Below are 22719 nucleotides of genomic sequence, written 5' to 3'. Positions count from 1 at the left end.
TGAACAATACTCTCACTCTTAACACTGACAATATGCAAAAGGCCACGTTATGGAAGAGGAATCACCATCTGTTTTTAGCACTGCATTTGTGATAATAAAAGAAAATATTTAAAGTTGCTTACCTGAACTTTCCCCCATTGACAATGTTTCTGTGTTTCACTTTGAAACTGGATAACTTTACGAGATTCTTACTCAGACAAGAATCACAGGAATTTTAGTACTATTTGCTAGTTATAAATAATAAAAATATACTTTGGTATATTTAGTAAGAGTTAAAAATTTCAATGTAAATCATGATCTCTGCAGAAAAATGTACTGATAGAAGCCTTACTGATTAGCATACTGTATTGTGCTGTATTTTGTTACCCTTCTTCGAGATGTACCAGGGGAGACGGATCCAACTGTCTGGCTAAGATGAGTGTCAGCGCTAAGCATTTGACCAGTCATGCTACTCATGCCCCCCATGCCACTCATGCCCCCCATGCCGCTCACGCCCCCCATGCCGCCCATGCCTCCCATGCCCCCCATGCCAGGGCCAGACACTACTCTCTCTGTAACAACTACATTATGTGCATTTGATAGCTCAGAAGGAATAGTTAAATTGCCTGGCAGACCAGAGGCAGGTCTAATCACCCGTTCTGTCACCACTACATTTGATGCATCTGCTAGATCAGGGATACTCAAAGAAGGGGGTAGCCTTGAACCAGGTGCAATTACCCTTTCTGTGACTACAACATTTGCCCCATCTGTTAGATCAGGAATATCTAGAATGCCGCGCAAATCAGAGGCAGAGGCAGGAGCAAGCACCCTTTCTGTTACAACAACATTTGATGCACGGAGAGGATCGACACTAAGTGTGGGTGGTTGAAAAGTTGAGCCGGATGTGTAGGTCTCAGTCACCATTACGTTACCATGGAGCAAAGGATCAGGTATAGGCCTTGCAGGCTGTAGGGTAGAACCAGATGTGTAAGTGTTTTCGGTAACAATTGTTGTACTACCAACAGGGGGAGGCATAGATGAAGATTCATTAACGATGATCGTAGTTCCAGGTGGTGGCAGCTTTAGATCACTTTCGATATTGGGAAAGGTAGCACTAAAACCTGGAATGGGTTCGATGACTTTGCCTAAACAGATTTCTGCCAAGGTCTTAAATTTTGGTCCTAACGTATCTAAATAGGTGTCATCGATATCTTCTCCAATAAAACTGCAGCAGCCAATGGAACCAACAGGAGTACCTATTCCTTCATGATCATATATTAGTAGACAATCATTTGCTGGTCGGCCTTCATCTTCATCTGCATAGGCAAATGCTTTCTGAAGGAGAAAACGGGAAAACAGAATTAGACTGACTTTTTTCTTTAGATCGGATGAGATCAAATATTAGCAATCTTTATACTGGTGATTTTCACAAGGCATTTAATGGTTTAGTGTCAAAAACAGGAGGAAGAGATGTTGAATATCTGAGGCATGATTGGAGGGATCACTGTGATTCGCCTGTTAACAAGTAGGTCCCTGAACCTTTGGTCATGGTGCATTATCTTCCATCTATTGTGCCTCTTGCAGAAGAGCAATGTTTCAAGTCGGCCAGAACTGAGGTAGCTTATTTGTGCCGTGTGGGTCTTCATCTACCAATTGTAGATTTCTAGCATGCATGAACTCCCAGGCAGAATGTGACCTACTGTGATAATACTGCAGAACACAGGTGACTACAACTACAAGTGGATAAAAGCAGTGAGAAAATGTAGTCATTAATATTTGTGTTAATTTTTAATAAAATGTCTACTTATCAGTATTTGTCACCCTTTTATGCTTGCTTTCTGTGAACATTTAACCTCTCAAGCTTTTGCTAAGGCAAGTACTTATGAAGAATGAAATTTGAGTTCAAATATCCACCAGAAATGAATTTTGATAACATATTTAGTTATAACATTTGAAACTCAAAGGTCATGTTGTTAGCTAACAACATAGTCCCATGATATTGTTTCTGTTCCATATTTAAATGACTTATGTAACTAATCAACATGGTGCAAACTGAATTTTACATTTGAATATACAATTTGCATTTCATACCATGTTGGTTAGTTACCTTAGTCATCCATTCAGGGAACAGAGACAATAAGAAAAGAACAAGACAGTGTGATGTGATAATATTCACAATTCATGAACTATGCACTAACCATGCATTATTTGATGAAGAAATTCATGAGAAATTTTGAATAAAATATATATTCAAGAATTTCATGATCTATTCATAAATAATTCACAAACAGAAAAAAGGTAACATTCATCAAATGCATGAGTTGCTATGAGTTATTTTCCAGCTCTAATCCTAACCAAGGCAATGATAAATCATATTAATAACCAGTTTGACAATTAATGAAAATGTTCACTGTATCCCTCAACAAGGGGACTTTAATGCAAAATGCTATTGAGCATTCAGATTTATTATATCAATAACACATAAAGCAATTTCATTTATCATTCCCTTTTTTTCTTATCAATGTACACAATGGGCTTGATTGTCCTCTCAGTTACATCATTTTATACTATGTAACTCTTTTGATTTCATTGAAGTTACTTGTCAGTTATACAGGTGTAAATCCAATTAGAATCTGACATTATATAGACAAATATATTAAAAATCAGGTAGATAAATTACCTCCGAGAAGTAGCTGTCTAAGAAAGCCATATTCACTCCTCCTTCTCTATACTCTCTTAATGTCCCTCCAATTGACTCTTTTTTCCCCATTGTTCCATAGCCAGTAGCTGCCCCATAGCTGTTAGCTGTTCCATAACCTACAGCTGTTCCGAGCCCTGTAGTTTCTTCAAGTCCTGAAGTTACCACTGCTCCTCCTCCATATGTATTTGTATAAATGTCTGAAAATAGAAAACAATATTATCCTACAATACACTGTGAGGAAAACTTTCACTGAAATTAATTGCTTACCGTTTGATTACTACAAACATTAAAAAAAAAACAACTAGTAAACCATCAATTAAGGGCAGTTTGGGCTAGTGTCATTCACAGATTCACACAAGCATGTGCTATAGTGCTAAACAGTGGAATTGCAATAAAAATTAAATGCATGCAAATATACACTTACAATCTTCCTGATTTTCTGTAAAGTTCTGGGCCTGTATTTGCATAAACAATACAGAATATGCTTGAAAAAATTCTTGATTTGCATATGCACATGATAGATGACTATGTAGTCATGTGTGTGCATATATCAGGGACTTGCATGAGTATGTCTGATATTATACTTTAATATATGGACATGCATAAGTGTGCACCTATAATCTTACTGAAAATCAGTCCCTATGTTTACTGGATGTTAAGAATAGAAAGATCCTTCTGCCTTTGCTGTGCATAATTGTTCAAAAGCAGTGTTTCTGGGGGGGGGAAATAAAAGGCAATAGCTAAAGTATATAAATATAGTATTCCTAATGCAGAATGAAAAATTCCTTTTAAAATTCTGTATGTTGTGTGGAATTTTCTTTTCTCCAGAAGTCTTTATATGAGATCAATCAATGAATTGGTCTCAAATGTCAACTTGTACTAAAACAATTAGTTGCTCAGTCACTATTGTCTTGACTATGTCTGTGGTAAGTTATACCCATAGGCCAAATTTTGCTCTCATTTATACCCAGTCACCTTTGTTGATCTTAACTGATGTTCGAGTTTGGCCCATAAGCTCTTGCAAGAGGACTGAAGAGAAGGATTGGAATGAAGTTGCAAATGTCTTAATCCTATAGTCATTATTCTGGCAAAGCTCCCCTTGACATCAATGAATAAAAGTTCCCATTCTCAGAACCATAAGATTTCATCTTTTGATTTATCTTGAGGGTAACAACATTTTTGTCTATAAATGGCCATCATAGAATACGATTTGTGGAAGGGAATTCCTTGCAGGCATTAACCTAGTGGAGGTTGCTGCTGTGTCGGCCATCCTCACCTCATGCTTTGGCATAGGGAGAGTACTGGGGGAAGGAAGAGCCATGGTTAAATTGATTCTCCACTGGCATAAGATCTCTAAGGGACCTTATAGCAGAGGTGTAAATTAGAGCAACACAAAGGCTGCTCTAGCGGATGTTGTGTCTGGGCTGACAAAGGATCAGGGAGCAGAAACTAGCTCCCTGGCAGTCCCCACCCTCCTTGGTGCTAAACATTGCTTAAAGTCAGGGAAGAACTGAACTCTTTAGCTATTACTGAGAATTACATTATTCCAATACTGAAAATGATTTTTGCTTATATTTCTTATGCTGTACCTGAAATAGTTAATTTTGATGAGGAAAAAATAATTTGATAACTGGAATGTTAAAGCAAGATGTATTTGGGCTTGAAAGCATTGGCAAATATTTCAAAACAATTATTTCTTAAACACATAGCTAAGGCCCAAATCTACCTGTATCTAAGACTTAAACCTTACTCACGCAAGTAGCCCTTTACTCACATGACAAATCCCACTGACTTCAATGAGACTATTTGTATGAGTAAATGTTCCAGGATTGGGCCCTTGCTTGGAAAAGGAAACCTTTTAAATCAGATAAAGGCCTTTTATATCAAAAGGACATTCCATGCTGAAAGATGGCTCTCTGCATTACAAAACTTAGAGAAATTCAGTGTCTACTTACCAGAGGGGTCAACAAAGTCACCTGCAGTGGCAACTGTTTTTGATGCACTGATGCCTGTGATAGCCTGGAAAATAATATTTCAGCTATTTAAATATGCACTAAGATCACCATTTGGGGTGAATTTCCATTTTTTCTCTTTTTTTACCTTGCTCATTTTTTTTTAATTTGTAATTTACCAGAAGGAAAGGTCAGCTGTAATACTTTACAAATTCTGGGCCTGATCCTGTAACTTTACTCAGGTATTCACTCAGGCGTCTTAAGTCCTATGTAAGTCAATGAATAAACTTGCATGCGTAATAGTTTGCACTATCAATTCCTTTATTTAAAAAAAGACGCAGCACCACAATCACTGTCCCAACTCTAGGCATTACAATAGAACTAATTCTAAGTACAAATAACTGTGTTTTTACAAACTATGGACTGACCATGTCTTCAGGATGTGCTCCTTCTATTCCCCATGAATGAATTGCTCCTTCTGTGCATTCAGGTACAGGCTCAAATCCAGCCCCAACGCCACCTACAGGTCTAGCTCCATAACCACAACAGTCACTCATTGCCATCAAAATTGGAAACACTAATGGAGAAAGAAACAAAAAAGTTAATCAATTATCTTTTTAAATGTATTTCCATCTCTGAGTATATATCTACATCTAGATCTAGTTCTTCAGACGTCTTTTTCCTCAGAGGGCTGGTGATCTGCACTTTCTGAAAATCTGACTCCCTTAAGATGTTTCAAGTTGAGAACTCAAAAACTGGGACACTCAGAATCACTAGTGACTTTTTGAAAATGCACATATTATTTTGTCATCAGGAGAACTTCTGCTCCCACTTGCAATGGAGTAAATCTGGAGCAGAGTGGAGTTACTAACCCAGATTTACTCCAGTATAACGGGGAACAGATTTTGGTCCATACAGCTATATCAGTAACACTTTAAAACCAAACAGACTCAGGTTCAGGGTAACTTGAATCTAGACGTATGAGCAGACATTTTCCTCTGAAGTCATTGTCAGAGCCTAAGCAAAAAGAAATTAAGGTTGCCCTGGCAACCTTAATTCAGCCCTCTTATGTATATGCATTATGAGACCATCGTTAATTACATGATCACATGCTATAGTTTCCAAAGGACTCTGCCTTATTCACCGAATGGGTATATCTGAATACATCACAAAGATTATGGAGATTTTTAGAAGGTCTCTTTCTATAAGTCTATAATATATAACTAAACTATTGTTGTATGTAAAGTAAATAAGGTTTTAAAAATGTTTAAGAAGCTTCATTTAAAATTAAATAAAAATGCAGACCGCCCCCAGACTGGTGGCCAGGACCCGGGCAGTGTGAGTGCCACTGAAAATCAGCTTACGTGCCGCCTTTGGCACGCGTGCCATAGGTTGCCTACCCCTGCTCTATGTGAACCAGCCACTAGAAGGGGATGACATACATACTTGCCAGTGGGTTTCACAGCTATTTGCTAGACACCATGTTGAGACTCAGGAATAATGGGTTCAGTTCCAGATTCTGGAGGGGAGTGTGCTCTAGTGGTTATAAACCCTTCTGCCCCTGTGCTTCCAACCTGTCCCCCCTCTTGCTCCAATTCATTTGGCACATGTCTGTCAATCTCTGCTCCTATATTCTCCTATGCTGTTCCTCTCCAGCTCCCTGGCTCCTGCCCCCTCCCTCTCTGTTCATCCCTGCCCCCATGCCTCCTTCCTTCAACCCCTTCTGAACCTATCCACCTCCACCCCATAGCTCCTACCCCCATCTACTCCAGCTCCTCCCCCCCCCCTTTTCTCTTTCCCACTGCTCCTATTCTTCTTTTCTCCCCTTCATTGCACCTCACCCCTCTACATTCCAGTCAGGTTGCTTCTTCCTTTTCCTCTTTGTTGCCTGAGCACTAGCATGGGATCATTGAGAGCAAAGGAGAGTTCCCGTGAAGCTGAACATAGTGGACTTCAGCTGCCAAGAGGTGCAACTGCAGGAAAAGTTCTGCTATGGGCTCTGCAGTCCTGGACTGAAACATGCCCAGCAGAGATGGAATCTGAAGAATTTAGCCACCAAACTCTTACAAGTCTCTACTGAGCAAGTGAGAACTGTGATTTTCAGAGGCTTATTACTTGGCTAAATTTGGTCTGGTTTTCATGGGGACAACAAAGCATGGAAATTTTGCCCAATTGTAATCAAAGATTTAAAAATAAAGTTCTAAAATGGGAAACAAATTAAATTCCTACAGTAAATGTAGCCAATATTTGTGAATCAGGCCATTTCAAAATGTTGTTAGAAGGACATTCAGAATACTCTTCATTTCTGACCAGCATGTTAAGAGCGGTCATACTGCTGAAAATTGTCACCATTTGTGATTCTGGCATTATGGGAGGTCATTTCTAAAGTTCATATACCACTTTTACTGCTGAAACACGACAGTGTGGATGGATTCATTCTTTTCCTCCCCAGACCACAACTTCCATTGTTTGAAAAATGGGGACATATTTAAATAAGTGATGTATTCTAGTTGTTCTCACAGAAAATATTAATTTTCATCAACATAATGATCACCAGCTCAGAAATTGACTTATACATTAGGGCCTTGATCTTGCTACCATTGAAGTCCATGAAATTTTTTGTTCTGCCTTTACTGAAACCAGGATTGGGTTCTTATTTATTATTTTTTGGTTTATTTTCAGTTTAGCATCAACCGCTCTTTTTAGAAATGTTTTGAAATAAGGAGGCTCATTTATGTTACTGAGATAAATGCAAGTTGTGGTAAAGTTTTAGAGCCTACTTTTGCCCAGATTTTACTGACTCTTGATCCTAACCTCCACACTTCTTTCTGATCCTGCCTAAACTCCCATTGACTTCAGTAGGAGCAGCATAAGATCCTTATTCTGATAAGGGTAGTGTTCTAGGAAAAAGCTATATATAAAAGGACAGAAAAAATAATTTCTGAATAAACTACATGCAAAAATTCATATTATTTAAAGGATGCTTCTTTTTTTTCCACAGAGATACTCTGTGCTTCTGTGTTTTAATAAAAAAATAAAAAAATATTTTGGAAGAGTAAAACAGTATTCTTTGCATAGAGATATCATTAAATAGCATACCTTATTGAATACTTACACACAAATATTAAGCCTCCAAGAAACATCAGAGCAATAGCAGCACCACCAAGTGTAGTCGTTCCACCCTGCCGGCCTCCAAAATCAGGACCATAAACATCAGTATAATAATAAGGCTCAACAGATGTAGCAATACTACTACCAACAGTGACCAGACCCTGATCAATCGTCACACCATCCCGAATGTCTTCGGTAATATTTTTTTGTGTAGCAACACTAGTACACATTAGGCGGCTATCACAAACACAGGCTTGCAAAAGAATTCTCTGTGGTCGTTGACATCTTCTGCCTTGGTTATCTATCATATGGACATAGACGTCATAAATGAAAAACTCGATATTTTGAGTGCTCAGTTCTGCAGAGTAACCTTTTGGGAAAAAAAAGAATAAAAGATGATATTCTCATGAGGAACGCACCTGTTTCTGCCCTGGCTCTGCTGCTGACCTGCTTTGTGATATTGGGCAAGTCACTTCACTTGTCTGTGTTTAAATGGACAAGACAGACAAAGGATAGAAGCGAAAATAGACTAAGTTCTTTGGGACAATGATTACTCTTACTATGTATTTGTGTAATTCCTATTACATTGGGTCCTAGATCCCAGTTGGGGTTCTGGGTGCTATTGCAATATAAATAAAATAATGTATATTCAATTCAGAATTTACACTGTGTTGTTTGGTGTAACATGGTGGCAGGTTCTCCTATGGACCCACCTTCTTGGCAGGTTTTGACTCTGGGAGATGCTTAGTGAACCTTCTTGACTATGTTGCAAGTGTGGTTTATTAACTCCACCCTGGATACAAGGAGGTAGGGGCACTCCTCTGAAAGATAAATCTAGGGAATTGTGTATGGAGATTATTTTGAAGTGACTTGTTTATAGCCCCTTCCTCCCCTCCCCAGAAAGGGGATGATTTGACCATATACAAAATATGTGGACTTGTATTTACAGCATGGTTGGAACACCACTTGCTAACAGTCACTCTTTAAGTCATGTGATATTGTTTCCAATCCCGGGTTGGATGTCTTACATAGCTAACTGAAAGAGTAATCTGTGACTATTACAATATAAAATAGAATCTGAAAAGCACATTGTAATTTATGTAACTAATGTATTAAACTAATGTAGGGGACATTCCTTCCATTAAAGTCAGTGGCAAAAAACTTCAATGGGTTCAGGATTGTAGATTGTAATACAAATTGTATTTGCAATTCTAATATACTCATTTCATAAATCAAGTATTCTGTTGAGCAAGAAATTCATGGATAACATCATATAATTAATACATTTGGGATTTTCATGACATGTTCAGAACTCTTTGGGCAATTGACAAAACAAAATAATTACTAGATTAGCTTTAGACCCTCTTCAGCTATATACCCTATACACCATAATTATAGTGCAGCAAAATAAAATCAAAAGCATAGCTGTCCTGTGGAATCTTCATATAGGTTTATATTTTAAAACTAATAATTTTAGATAAAATGCAAATAATGAGCCTCTTTCTCATCTTACACAGTTGAAAATCAGGAGCAACTCCAGTTAGTCAATGAACTATACCAATATAAAAACTATGCAAGTGAGATCACAACAAGGCCCAATAACTGTATTGTTCATCTTAATTTCTATTAGATGCTTGATTATCATTGTCATCAATCTTACACATAAACAAGCAAGCAAGAAAACCCTAAATGAGTTTTTATTTCTATGACTTACTATGTTATAAAAATTTAACTTTACTCACCATCTATTGGTCTAATACTCCATGAACTTCTTGCAGGCTGATTAGCTATGATAAATGTAAAGGGAGGACTATATGTATCACCATCCAGATCTTTTGCTGTGATAATAACTTTTGGAGAACTCATACATACTTGTCTCATTTCAGTACTAAGAGTTGGACAGTTATAATTGGAATCGTCAACTACAAGCACAATGGTACCAGTGGAAGTTTTTGCAGGAACATCTGTCAACAATAATTGGTGTTAAAGAAGTATTCAAGGGGTTGTAAATGCCTGTCAAAACATGCACAACATTTATTTCTCTTTTATATCACCGTCTAAAATACTAATACAGTAATACAGATAAATAATGCTAGCAATTTTCTTAAAATTACAATTCAAGAATTAAATTTCTAACTCAACCCAAGCCTAACTTTATTTGTTCACACATTGATGGTGTGCTAATTAAAGTGAAGGGGTCCAAATCTGCTCTCAGTTACACAGGTGTAAATCCAGAGTAACACCATTGACTTCAATTGATTTAGTGCCCATGAAAGTCTCAATGAAATCAGTGGGACTAGTTGCATGCATAAGTAAAGATTTGCAGGAATGGACGTCAGTTTGGACTTCCACGGATGTAAGTGAAAACAGAATTTGGCTTCACAACTATAGGTGGTTGAATAACGGGGAAAAAATGCATGTGCATTTGTTTCTGATTATTTTTTTAATTATGGGAAATTTTCAACATTTTTCCAACTCATTGTTCACAACTGACAAACACAGGCCACATTAATATCCCAAATCAAACTTATTTTGCAACTATTTGCTCCAGAAGCTAGAGCTTTGGACTGTTCAGTGGTATATTTGGAAGACATCCTCATTTTTGATGGCAATGTTTTGTAATTAGAATCCTTGCTGGTTCTAAATCTTTAAAAGATGTTGATTATCATTTATTATTTCAGAGCTATCAAAACACTCAAATCCTCCATGTCTTCAAAGGTGGCAGCCATAAGAATAAATAGCAATCTAGCCTTTGGGTGCAGTACTAGCTGAGTTTAGAAGGCCTGAGCTCAGGACTGCTTAAGGCTGGTAGCGATTGATTCATATGTGTTAGTCATATTTGATCTCAACTAACAGTGGAGGGAAGGAAACTAGTTTCATCATTTTTAGAACATTCTACGCCTGCTAATCTTACTCATGTGTTATCCCATTGAAGATACTCCAGTGAATAATGGTTTGCAGAATCAGACCTATATTAGGGCTAGTCAAAATTTTTCCATCTAAACTGATTTTCAGTGGCTAATTGGGTTTTCAGCTAAAGAGTGGCTGCTTTCTGTGCAAAAATCTCAATTTTTCATTAAATATTTCAGCCAAAACCTGAAAACTTTTGGCTGAAAATGAGAGTTGCAGTGCCTTGGGGGAGTTGTAGTTTGCTCCTCATGCCCCATTCTTCTCTATGGGAGGGAATCCCCATCTGGATGACATCTCCCATAACGCATCAGAGTCAGAGACTCCATGATGGACAGCTTCTCACCAACAAGGGAAGTATGATGCATTTTGGGAGATGTAGTACAACTGGGGATCCCAGCCCGTAGGGGGGACTAAGGGACATTAGGAACAAACCTCAGCTCAGCTCCCATTTTTGGCTGAATTATTTTGGTTTTCCAGTTTCTGTTGAAAAAGCAAAAATTTTCTTGAAACTTTTTGATGAAAATTACAGTTCTTTTCATTTTTTGTTGAAGATTTCTATGTGAAAACACTTGGGTTTGGACCAGCTCCATCTTATACTTTTTGTTCAGAGAAATAGCCACTTTAATAGGATAGGAGACCAGTATTATAGGGCCAGGACAGTTCTATACATAAATACAAAATGACAAAGGGTAAATCTATTTTCTTACCTCTTGTAATAGCCAGCAACTTTGCTCTGTATAACCCATTGACTACATAGGATGACTCCCGATCAATAATTTTGTTCAAAAAGATTTCACCAGTTGTGGGGCTGACTCTGAACCAGGCAGCTGGATCATGTCCAATCCGATATCTGTTTTTGGTTTACAAAAACTGCTTAGGATTATGTTTAATGTAAAGTATTACAAACATGACAATCCCAGCTACTCAGCTGGTATAAATTAGCATAGTTTCATTGGCTTCAATGGAGATACAGCAATTTCCATCAGCTGAGGATGTGGCCTCAAATTTTGTTTTTATGAGAATTATTAATTTAACATTTATATTGAAATAAAGTTTAATGTGTTGGAGAAATGCAAATATACTAGCATGTTTTACAAGCTATGACATTGCATAGAGTATCAGGGTTGGAAGGGACCTCAGGAGGTCATCTAGACCAACGCCCTACTCAAAGTAGGACCAATCCCCAGACAGATTTTTACCCCAGTTCCCTAAATGGCCCCCTTAAGGATTGAACTCACAATCCTGGATTTAGTGGGCTAATGCTCAAACCACTGAGTTATCCCTTCCCCCTGTAAGAATACAATGTTCATTACAGCTTTAAAATATATCTCACAGCAGCCTGCACACTACCTTTCCTCTCTTCAGTATAATTAGCATGATAGAAAATCAGCCATGTAATGCAAGGGTAATTTTATTCAGGAGATCCGGTGACATTTTAAACCTTGCAAGTAGCCCTCATACAATTTGTCATCAGAATCCCCTAGTATAAGCTCATTACACTGTTATATACTGCTATATACTTGGGGGGAGGGATAGCTTGGTGGTTTGAGCTTTGGCCTGTTAAACTCAGGGTTGTGAGTTCAATCCTTGAGGGGGCCACTTAGGGATCTGGGGCAAAATCAGTACTTGGTCCTGCTAAAGAAGGCAGGGGGTTGGACTCAATGACCTTTCAAGGTCCCCTCCAGTTCTAGGAGACAGGACATCTCCATTAAATAATAATAATTTTAAAATAATATTTGTCACTTTAAGATACTTCCATGTACGCTAAAGTCCGAGTTCTATAGTCCTTAATCAGGCAAATATACCATTGGCTTCAAAAGGAGATTTGCCCGAATAATACCTGAGTATGGATTGAAGGATTTGGTCCTATATTTTCCCAGATCCAAGCTGTGGTTAACATGACATCCCATTCTAATAATAATGTAGGGCCTAATCCTGCAAACCCTTCCTAACACCAGTAAGTACCACTGAAATCCCATTGTACAGTATGATATCACATCATATAGTTATATGCCTTTTTATGTTATCGTCTGCTCTATGGAAAATTTTCAAACTCTCTCTCTTCCTAAATATGTAAGTTTGTATGTATTTAGGTAAATATATATGCACTAGGAACTAATCCTGCTCCCATGGAAATCATCTGCAAATTATCCTGTTGATAATCTCTATGTACAGACAGACACAAAGTGAAATAAATTGCAAAATTATCACTGATTTCAATAGGAATACATTATAGGATGAGCTGGTAGTGACCTCTATATTTAAGCTACTCTTACTTTCCATTATAAAAAAAATTGTGATTTAAAATTTTTTCCTCTTATTATTATTACTGAGAAACTAACAACTACATTGTTTGCAGCAGACCTTTCAAATTTGGCAGGGAGAAAGCCCCCAGGCTAGATGAGAGACTTTCATTGTCTAATTAATTTCTATTCAGGTTCAGCTCAGTTATAAACTGTTAGGCACTAGCATTTCCCCCCTCTTGCATTTAAGTCTAAGGAAAATTTGGGCAGCTTAGCAAAATAACATGTAACTAAACATGAATATTCTAAAGATCTGGGCCCTTGCTGCCACCAAAGCATGCACTGGGAATGCCTGGCAGCCGCAAAGCACAGGGAAGTAGGGAGAACACCTGGCATAGGCTCCCCTCTACCAAATCCCCCACTGCATACTCCAGACCCAGCCCATGTCCCTAGCAGCCCTTCTCGTGGCACAGAAAGGGGAAGGTGCCCCTCACTTTCCAGGAAGTCAGAGAAAAATTTGGGCTGGGCTCCCCATTACCACTCTTGGGATCCAGGGCATATAATCAACAGTACATTCTTGAGAAAAGTCTTTTCCTTCTGTAGTTTAAGTAGTAGAATTCTGTGCTGCAGAGATAAATATCCAAGGTTCACCTGTTGATGATACTTGAGGGGACGTGGGCAGTTGCAATTGCAAATAATAGAATTTGTTTTTATATTTTTCTAAAAAGGAAATTACAAAAAAGCCTCTTTTTTTAAAAAGAGAGTTATTTAGATTGCAAAATTAAACACTCAAAAGTTAGGAGATGCCAGATTCATGTTACCTGTGCAAACTTATTTTGACCCCTTTGTGCATAAGTGTTATGATATAGTTTTTAAAGACATGATCTCATACTATTTTTTCCCACAAGACTCCAGCCTCCTTCAGCAAATAGACTGGATGCACAAGGAACTAGAATTAAGGATTCCTGGGTGACCATAACACTGACATTTTCTAACTTTCGAGTGCTTGACTTCACAGAATGTATGTTCTTTTAATGTAGTTTTTTTAATGTAATATATTATAAATCCTCAAAGGACAAATAATCTGACCAGCCAGATAATCTCATGTGACTAAAACTGATTTAGCACCATTGCTTTCCTAGCAGCTAATATTCATTAGGACCAGCCAGCTAGATATTGGCTGGGCAAGGTCCCATACTCATGAAACAATCTGAATTGTCTTTGGCAATACAGGGATGTGATGAATACATTGCTGTGTAATGTCTTTTAGAAATGAAGAGATAATACTGTTGCTGACTTTCCTATATGCTTTGTTTAAAATGTATCTGTTACCTGTTAGGATGAAACATTTTCAAATTATTTAAATGGTTATTTATTGCTTTATTTATTTAGTTTTTGAAATCTTTCTTGTTTTGAAATGTGCATCCGTCCCAGGCTCTGATTCTGTTCCATGGTCTGGAATAGAGGATTCCTTCCTCTCCCTGGGTACTCAGGTGCTCACATCATTGTTCAGGCTGGATGCTGGGGAGAGGATGTTACTCACAGAGAGTAAAGACAGTCTTACCTGACATTTGTTGCAGTTTTTCTAGTTTCCTCATCAGTGGCTGTATATGCTCCAACAATGTAATTTAACATGGCGGCTGTTGATAAGCTTCTTGGCAGAAAAAAGTTCATTGAAGATGGACTAAAGTATGGTGGTTCGATCACATTTTTTACATTTATCATTAGGGGTGTTCCACTAACTTGATATTGAGAAGCAACTGAATGGTGGAATGCAGCTTTGTTTCTAACACCAAAACTCAGTGGATAACTTTGCAAGTATTCATAATTCAGCGGCTAAAAATGTTAGAAACAAAGAAATAAGAACTTAGTCAAATCCATAAACTCTCAGTTCATTCATTAATTTTAGATGAATGAACACACACACACTCCTCTATTCCCAGTAGATTCTCTCTTACTGCCGTTAGAAAGAGATGTCCTTTGACTGGACAGCAGAGAACGAGAGAAGTCCAAAACACATGCATGACAGGGATGGGGGCTGCCCCTGCCTTTGGTTGTCTGCAAAGGTGGTTGGGACCAGCTGTGTGGCATCTTTTGTCTATTGAAGCAAGCCCAGGATTTTTGAAAGCCACTTACTCTCCAGCTGGGAAGGTATTTTGAGAGTCAGGGCTGTCTGGGAGAGATCTGCGAAAGGGACTACAGCTAGGAAGCCATTAAAGTTAAAGCCGAGCAGGATCCCAGGACCAGATGCTTGTCCTGCTGAACTCAAACTACACCAGAACACAGCCCATAGTAAAGCTTAGGAACCCAACAGGGTAGACACAATCCCAGCTGCAGCACTCCAAAGACGTCAACAGGAGCAGCCAGGCTGCTTGCCTCATCGCTACCAGCTTGCCCCAGCTCCACTACAGTAGAACTCTTACACGGTGAAGGAGGGAGTTGGAGTATACTTGTCCTGTAAAGCTCCTAAATTTTATGAGATTGGGGGTTCTGATCCAGCAGACTTGGCAGTGGCAGGAACCCCTCTTCAAGTCTCTTTCTGCAGCTGATATTTTTCCTTTAGCCTCCTTGCTATTCTAGTTCCTTCTATCCTACTCTTCCAAGCCTCTGGTGGGTCTTTTATGTGCCACAAAAGAGAGCTTTATGTGGCTGCTTTACAAAAGGGGAGGATTATGTGACTATCTGCATAATCACATAATCACATAGTACATGGGGCTTTGCTCAGAAAACTATTATTCTATGTATCACTCTAAATTTAGTTTTCTAATTCTAAAAACAAATTAACAAAATATTTATGCTCCTCTAGATAAATCATATGCTTTAAGACAAAGCACATATAACTATTAATGGGGGAACCTAAAGAAAAAAATCCATATTCAAAATACTATGCTTAATCAAAGTTACATTAAGCTGAAAAAAGCCAAGAAATATAAAGTTAAAATTGACATTCCTTTTTTACTTTGTTTTTGCCTCAGTGGCAGGAAGGAATGTTAGCCTTAACTTTTATTTTCTTTGTTCTTGCCAATATGTATTGCTATATGAATAGTATATAGTGGCTATGTAAACCACAGCTCTGGTAAGGAACATGAATAGGAAACTACCTGCACAGTGTAAAGACAAGGAGAATATAGTCATTGGCACTATAGGGAGTGTCCTGATGAGAGGCTCTCTCATGGAGGCATAATATGCACATCCCTTGCCAAGGGTTGCCAGTCAGTGTGAGATGGTTGTGGGGCCATAGCCCCTTCCCCAGCTAGGGGGAAGAAAGTATCCAGCTCCACTCCCAGCATAGGATTCTCTTACACCTTATACACGGGGAGTGCATGATTTGGGATTCCCTTGCATTTTATACACACCAGAATCTGGCCCTAATGATATGGAAATGTCATTTTAAAATCTGTGAATTATAATACTTATACATCCTTACCTTAATAACCCTCAGAATACCCTCATTAGTTGCTGTATCTGTTACGAATTCAAAGCAGTTGTCTTCATTGCCAGATATAAAGAAAAATTCTGCCAACCAATTGTCCGAATACTGTTCATCAGCATCCAGAACTTGTATCCGTAGCAATTCTGAACTGAGTGAATTTTCCACAATAGTTGCTGAATACTAGAATGACAGATGCACACTCTGTTAACAAGCACTGAAAAGATATTTTGTAATGAAGAACCACTACAGAGAAGCATATGTTGGTTTTACATTTCTGAAATATGTTATCTTCACAATCAATACTAGTTGTGAAAATACCATGTGCCCCACATAGGGTGTGGTTCTGATTGCTATTCAAATGTGTGTATTGCCCCAGATGTCTGTGAAATCATCCTGGGTGAAGTCAATGGGTGTTTTCCATGAATAAGGACTGAAAAAATCCTGTGGATGGACTACATAATTTGTCCCCCACTTCATATGCATGAACCACTGTAGCTGGTTTCATGCAATGCAAAAGGAACCTGTTTATTTGTAATCAGAATTGTGTGTGTAGACCAGAGGCACTGACTTTTGTTTTGGCCAGTGGATGCTTTAGAAGAGGTGTGTGTGTTTGGGGGAGGGGGGCACTCTGCAAGTTTTGTGGGGGGGGGCTATTTTCAGCATATTTATACACTTCTTTCATATTCTAGTTATTGAATGTGTCTATCATTGGTATCTTTACTATGTTAATAATGATTCAACTGTTATGAACTACATAATTACATTATCATGACATACAGTATATTAAGATCATTGCAATCACCTACAAGCTGTCTTCACTAACAGTTTAAAGACATTATGTCTCACTATAGCTTTCTGGATGAAACTGTCAGCAATCTTAATTACATCTAGGTTCCCTGATACACGTTAAGGACAGCTACATTATTCGGTTGTGTCTGATCCATTGATGACTGGAGATAATTTTTAAGTCTTCTGAAGCAGGAGAATGAGCATTCCACAGTTCAGGATTATACAGGCACAGTGAGAAGGATTCTTATGAATTTGCAGTACTCTGGAAACAATGCTTCCAGAGTACTGCAGATGACTCCAAGATCTCTTTCTTGATGGGTAACAGGTAATTTAGGCAACATCCTTTTGTATGTATAGTGGGATTATATTTTGCCATGTGCATTACTTTGCATCTATCACTGAATTTCATCTGTCATTTTGTTGCCAAGTCACCCAGTTTTGTGAGATTCCTTTGTAACTCTTTGCAGTCTGCTTTGGACTTAACTATCTTGAATAATTTTGATTCATCTGCAAACTTTGCCACCTCACTGTTTACCTCTTTTTGCAGATCATTTATGACTATGTTGAACAGCACTGACCCCAGACCAGTACAAGCCCCGGGGGGTGGGGGGGGAAGGGTACCTCGGTTTACTTCTCTCCATTCTGAAAATGGACCATTTATTCCTACCCTTTGTTTCCTATCTTTTAACTGGAGTGCCTGGGAATGCTTTCAGGATCATCTAACGATCCTTAATTTAATTTAATTTAATGACAAGCCTTTTGTTATCTTATTCACCCTGCCTCTGTTTATAAACAAACTCCTTGCCACAAGGGCAGAAGGTGTTAGCAGCACAGAACTGATCACATTCCACACTCAAGCTCTGACTCCTGGGTGCTGAGCACCCACTCTTTTTTTACTCTGGGTGCTTGACCCCGGAGCACCCACGGAGTCAGTGCCTATACTGTAGACCCTGGGCCAGGTTGTGGAATGCTTGCTTACCTATGTTGGTGAGAACTTGTTCATGTGAATAGTACCTTTGTGATAGGACTATTCATAGGAGAAAGTTCTCCTGAGAATGAGTAAGGGCTCCACTGGTTATCTCTGTGATGTTAGGGCATAGAAATGTTAGTGATGTTACTTTTGATGGGGAAAAAAACTTACTGAACTCTGTGAAAGAGTTGGGAAATTATCGTTGACATCAATAACTTGAATAGCACAACTACAAAGGGAGGAGATTCCATCTGCAGCTCCATCGCGGTCTGAGGCTTTCACAACAAGAGAGTAGCTGCTATATTGCTAAATTGGCAAGAAAAATGAACACATTATTTACAAGTTAAAACATAATGAATAGTAATTTCTTGCTGCTCTTTTCAAATACACCAATTTGTTATAGATACAAATATTTGCTATAATACAGTAAAAAACCCATACTGTATCTATGTATTATAAAAAATAAAGCCTTTTCAATCTTCTATTTCACTTTTGTAACACTAAATACATTACTCTCTCTCTCTTCCCCTCTCACACACACACACATTCTTTCAGACTGAATATTAACATATTGAAGCTTTTACCTCTCTGTCAAGAAAATTTGCTATGTGAACTTCTCCAGTATGTTTATTTAGAATAAACATTGATGCACCTGCAGGTTCCTGACTCTCTATCTTGTAGGCAATTTTGGAATTCAAGTTATTTGGCTCATCTGCATCCGTGGCAGTTATTTTCATCACCAGAGTATCTAGGAATTAAGACAATATCACTTAAATTGGCATAAGAGCCCTATTTTGTTAATTTAAACTACTCAGCAAGACAAGCAGTCATCAAAACACAAGAATTATATTACTTATAAGGAGCTATGTTTAATTTCATTTACTAAGAAAATAATAGAAAGTACTTAATTTAGTAAAACAGTGGCTGTACTTATTCCAAGTGAAATCTGTAGTTTTGTGATCATGAACATCATTTACATGCCATGGAAATGGTTATCATAATGTGATAAGCAGGGGTTTGGAAACCTATATCATCAGTGAATTTTTAAAAATGTAAAATCAGGATTGTAACTATTTATGATTTTTCCCACATTAAGTGGTTTTTATTTAAAGATGAAGAGATATGTTAGCAACCCTAGTATTTTGAAATGCCAGCAAATAATCTCACAATAAATTAACTATTGTGTTGTTTGTTAAAGATGATATACTGCACATATAATCACACTATATTTTTAAAATTGTATTCTGATCTCACATATACATGTAGGATGCATAAACATCCATTTAAGTTTAGAATAACATAGTAACAACAATTTCAAAGTTTGTTTTAATGAAATCATGAAAATCAGACTTCATGCTGGGGTTTTTTGGAGAACGTCTTCATATTCAGTAGTTTATGTTGATGCCTTCCTGGAATTTTGTATATTCATTTTACTTTGCAGTATTAATTACACCAAAACATGCTTCCATATGTGAATCTATCAAATGAGTTAATTTTATTCACAAGGCTTTAAACTGGACAGCTGTGTTTTAAGTTTCAGTGGGATAAAATTTTGCCTTTAGTCTCAATGGTTAAAGTAGATGAACTTTGAAATTCTATGACCTGAGTTATGCAGGAAGTCAGACTAAATGATCACAATAGTTCATTTGGGCCTTTAAAAATATGAATACATGACAATAAGTAGGGGGAGTTCACTAATTTTGTGGCTGTATGTTATCACGGATGTTGATATCATATGGTTAAACAAATTGCATTATTTTGTGCAAAGGGACAAGGCAGGAGGAAAAGAATGGGGGCATTTGAAAGGAATTCACGTCCCTAAGCAGACCTATAGCACATAGTGTGGAGCTGTGAAGGGGAACAACCACTTTGCTCTCAACCATCCTCTCCACCCACTTAAGGATTGCCAGGAGGGGAAAGGGAACTGACAGAGCCATTAGGTGTCCCCTAGTTTCCTGCTTGGTGCATGGTACAGATATGGCAATATGTCCTTTTTTCATAGGAGGGGAGAGAATGCCGGAAGAAGCAGACTCTCCCTCTTTCATTTATTGACTTCCAGGGCTTGACTTCACTTCAAAATTGCCTTGTGTTAGAATATAAATTGTGAAGAGTTGAGCTAACTAAATGATGCTTCCCATAACATTGGGATCAATATAGACAAGGACAAGTTGTGGTCAACATTGTATCAGCTACTTATGGCTAAACCTGGTCACAGTAATCAATTACTTTTTAAAAAATGCTTTCTTAAAAAAGCATTACAAATTAAGGGCACGTGAAGTAACTTGCAGGATTAGGGCCTAACAGAAAAAAGTTTCAGAATTCTTCTAATATAAAAGTTGGACACTGCCAAATATAAGTGTCCGTAATTTAAAAAGCAGTAAGTGGTTTTCATCAGATTGGTTTTAAGTCACAGTATAGGCTATAACCTTCAAATGTATAGTCATGTGAGTAATCTTTATAGTCCCATGCAGTTCAATGATACTACTGATGTGTACAAAGATTATTCACATGGGTAAGGTCAGTAGGAATTCTCTTGGTAGTAAGCCCTGTACTTAGTAGGAAGGGTTTGCCATATTAGGATGTTACTTTGCAGTTGCCAACGTCAGCCACATTTTTAGTTATACAAACACATATTTTCAGATCAAGACACATGGGGAAAATGATATTATTTATAATTATATTTACCCTCACAAACAAGTAACCAAACTTAAAAAGAAAAAAAAATAACCCATTTTCCTAAAAATTTCTAAATGTGAAAAGAATTTGATTGAGAACATTATGAGCAGCTGAAAAAAAGCGTGGTAATTGTCTTGCAGTCTCCACTATTGCTATGGCTACTGACAATTGCTGTAAAATGTGCACAGAATAGTTACTTACTCTCCATAGAGCATTCTTCAATAGATCCCATATACGTTGCTTGTGAAAATATCGGCGCATTGTCATTTATATCCAGAACTTTGACTCGAAGGTCAAGAGGTGGTTCTAAATCTCTATGAGTAAGTGCATGTTTAGCAAAGCAGCGAATCTGGATAAAGAGGATTACAAATATGTATAATTTAAAAGAAGAAGAAACAAACTCAAATTTTGAAAATAATTATTAATTGAAACTTCACTTCCCTCTCTGTCAGCATTCATCAAAAGAAGGTATGAAGTAAAAAAGAAAGGAGAATACACTGTGCTAATAAATGGATTGTACAACACTTACAACAAATTCTGATGTCACCTCTCGATCAACTATTGATGTTATATTAATTTCTCCAGTTCTTGAATTAATAACAAAGATCCCATAAGGTGGCTGATCAATCCCTATTCCAGAGATGCTGTATATAACTGGTAGGTTTTCTTCGCAATCTGATCGAATCTACAACAATAAACAAATGGAAAATATTATGTTTATCACAGTTTACTGAGAACACAAGTGATGGCTTCTCCCTTCACAAAGCCTTACAGAATTCTCAGTTACTCTCCTCATGGGCCCCACAGACTGCATTATGCCAGAATTCTCTTTAACATGGTGGGCTGGATGTAGCCCCTTAGAGAGCTTTCCAGTGCTGCTCTTTCAGGATATGTCTATACTGCAATTAAACACCCATGGCTGACCTGTGTCAGATGACTCAGACTTGCGGGGCTTGGGCTGCAGGGCTACAAAAGTGCAGTGTAGATGTTTGGGCTTGGGGTAGAGCCTGGGCTCTGGGACCTTCCTGCTCTTCTGCCCCATTGCCTCCTTGCACACTAGTCAGACACCATCCCAATCCTTGCTCTCAGGGATTCCTCAAAGTGGGTGGGGAAAGAGAGCGCCATTATGAAGTGATGGTGTAGCTGGCATCAGACAGAATGTATGCTGCACTTCCCAAAAAATGCAGCAGCATTCATGCTCCACTTGTGCTCTAGGAGGCCTCCGTAGTGCCCCAAGAACACTCAGTACCACAATCTAGTCCACAACTTTCTGATCTTATGTGGGTATGGTAATCTCAGTAGAACCAGCAGCTCTAGAGCTCCTTCCCTCTCCTATTCTGCCTTTTTTCTTTTGGACATGCTCGGCAAAATTTATATTTCAAGGTCTCCACCAGTTAGCTCAATTAGGTCTCTAGCTTTATCGCTTTTTCTTTGCAACATACTTTCTAATCAATAAACAACACTTACTTTGGCAATTGGATTCTTCCTTGAATTATCTTCTCCTTCCCTACAATTTGCAGCAAATTTAATCCATTCCCGTTTTTGTCTTCTGAAGGTTTTCCATCGCGCCACACCATTTTCATTCCATTCTTTCACCTTAGGCAGAAAGAGTTCCAGGGTCACTATGACAAGCAGTCTGAATACAGTTGTAACCAATATAGACTGGTAGGATTTTAACAGTGTAAAGTATGGAAGACAGTAGATAGTAAACAGTATGAACATTAGTATAGACTAATGATCTGTTTATAAAGCTTATAGTCCCAGAGCCTAAGCCTGCACATCCTTACTCTTGCAAGTTCTTGCTCATGTGAGTAGTCCGCTGACTTCAATAAAATTAGGAGTTTGCAGGACCAGATCTCTTTCCTTAGCAGGTCAACATTTAAGTATTTTTTTCAGATTTTATGGTCCAAAAATATCTTAGCTTATAAAACCCTTTCAATTCTTTATTTCATTTT

General features: G+C 38.0%; 1 protein-coding gene across 1 annotated transcript in view; it reads right to left on the bottom strand.

Moving 5' to 3' along the window:
- Positions 1 to 327: 327 nt before the first annotated feature.
- Positions 328 to 22719, bottom strand: part of LOC112116904 (desmoglein-1-gamma-like) — a 55054-nt gene continuing 32662 nt past the window's right edge. The window contains exons 2-15 of the mRNA XM_026659475.2: positions 22232 to 22386; positions 21294 to 21449; positions 20966 to 21113; positions 18673 to 18836; positions 18260 to 18394; positions 16324 to 16509; positions 14461 to 14732; positions 11361 to 11503; positions 9486 to 9707; positions 7748 to 8113; positions 5061 to 5209; positions 4636 to 4699; positions 2660 to 2883; positions 328 to 1314 (exon numbers count right to left, since the gene is read on the bottom strand). Coding sequence (XP_026515260.2) covers positions 328 to 1314; positions 2660 to 2883; positions 4636 to 4699; positions 5061 to 5209; positions 7748 to 8113; positions 9486 to 9707; positions 11361 to 11503; positions 14461 to 14732; positions 16324 to 16509; positions 18260 to 18394; positions 18673 to 18836; positions 20966 to 21113; positions 21294 to 21449; positions 22232 to 22386 — 3371 coding nt within the window. The remainder of the gene's footprint in view (positions 1315 to 2659; positions 2884 to 4635; positions 4700 to 5060; positions 5210 to 7747; positions 8114 to 9485; positions 9708 to 11360; positions 11504 to 14460; positions 14733 to 16323; positions 16510 to 18259; positions 18395 to 18672; positions 18837 to 20965; positions 21114 to 21293; positions 21450 to 22231; positions 22387 to 22719) is intronic.

The sequence above is a fragment of the Terrapene carolina genome, unplaced genomic scaffold (genome assembly GCF_002925995.2).
Source record: "Terrapene carolina triunguis isolate 2854851 unplaced genomic scaffold, T_m_triunguis-2.0 Scaffold58, whole genome shotgun sequence".
In the NCBI taxonomy this organism is placed as follows: Eukaryota; Metazoa; Chordata; order Testudines; family Emydidae; genus Terrapene; species Terrapene triunguis.
This window is presented reverse-complemented; position numbering and strand designations above follow the sequence as displayed.